The 1,340-nt window shown below is 42.7% G+C and overlaps 1 protein-coding gene across 1 annotated transcript in view; it reads left to right on the top strand.

Moving 5' to 3' along the window:
* llgl1 (LLGL scribble cell polarity complex component 1) overlaps nt 1–1,340 on the top strand; it is a gene marked incomplete in the record, with an annotated part of 56,694 nt that overhangs the window by 32,283 nt on the left and 23,071 nt on the right. Inside the window, 2 exon segments of the mRNA XM_014006905.1 lie at nt 419–573; nt 659–879. Coding sequence (XP_013862359.1) covers nt 419–573; nt 659–879 — 376 coding nt within the window.

Genomic DNA, 1,340 nt, shown 5'->3' with positions numbered 1-1,340 from the left:
AGAGTCAGAGAGGGCAGCTCTTTACAGGTAGAGTTTTTTCTTTCTTGGTAACTGCGGTCATTGACAACGCTCTGCGGGTGTCGTAATCGGCTCTGCGACACAGTGAGGGACGCATGAATCCCGTGACACAACGAATCGATAATGAAATTCGTTGCCAATGCTTTTAATAATTGATTTTTATCTACTTTATCGATTGGTTGTTGCAGCCCTAAATTCAAACGAAGCTGTAGTGGGGTAGAGACGTCTGATTTAATAGGAAAATACTTTTAAATATCATCAATGTAACGATGAAAGAAGATGCGCTTAAATATTGGTCAAAAGCCAGCATGTTTAAGCATAAAATAAAAGATCCCAAAATGGAGCCTTGCACCGCAGCAAATAGGTGCTGAGGATCCTAATAAATGTGTTTGTTTTCCAGTTCCCCAGTGTTGTTGTACAGTGGAGGGATGCCAAGAGCCAGCTATGGGGACCGGCACTGTCTGACCGTCCAGCAGGACAAAGAGCACGTCACTTTGGACTTCACGTCTCGAGTGATTGATTTCTTCACTGTCCACAACACGGACCCAGAGAAAGGTCTGATCTGTGGCTTTATCATAGAAGCTCCCTCATCTTCGGTCCAAGAATCCTCCAGTTTTTATCTCCTCCTCCTCCTCCTCAGAGTTTGACGACCCGTCGGCTTTAGTCGTGTTACTAGAAGAGGAGCTGGTCGTGATCGATCTGCAGACGCACGGGTGGCCCTCCCTGCCGACCCCCTACCTCGCTCCTCTTCACTCCTCAGCCATCACCTGCTCCTGCCACATCACCAGCGTCCCTCCCAAACTCTGGGAGAGGCTAATAAATGCAGGGAAAGCACAACGAGGGCGCCAGCACACGCACATGGTGGGTAGACTTTAAATCTTTTCAATTTTAGTTTAGTATTAATTATAAAAAAATGCGTAGTAAAAAAAAAAATCATCCCTATGCTTGTGATTGTTTAATTGGTTTAAAGTAATCTGGATGTTCAGTTATAGGAAATACGAACTGCCTAATCTTCCTACGTGTTTGTGAGGTTCTGCCACTGTTTAAGGCTCAATGCAGACAAAATTTGTACCTGATGAAGTGAACTTATAAYCATCAGGACTATTAGCTTGCACAGAAATAAACTCTTTGTGCCATTTGATTTGAGCTCCCAGGGAGGGAAACTATGGAAGCGATTGTGTTCCATAATCCTAATTAAAATGGATTAATAGAAATGCTGTTTCATTTTGAACATGTACCTGATTTTTTTGACTCATAAGTAAAATTATAAATACATAATCCAAACTGTATGTTCATTTTCTTCTCCAAGACTGCTCAAAGTG

The sequence above is a fragment of the Austrofundulus limnaeus genome, unplaced genomic scaffold, assembly GCF_001266775.1.
Source record: "Austrofundulus limnaeus strain Quisiro unplaced genomic scaffold, Austrofundulus_limnaeus-1.0 Scaffold38, whole genome shotgun sequence".
NCBI classification, from domain to species: Eukaryota; Metazoa; Chordata; class Actinopteri; order Cyprinodontiformes; family Rivulidae; genus Austrofundulus; species Austrofundulus limnaeus.
Note: the sequence above shows the minus strand (reverse complement) of the source record. Positions and strands in the feature narration are given on the sequence as shown.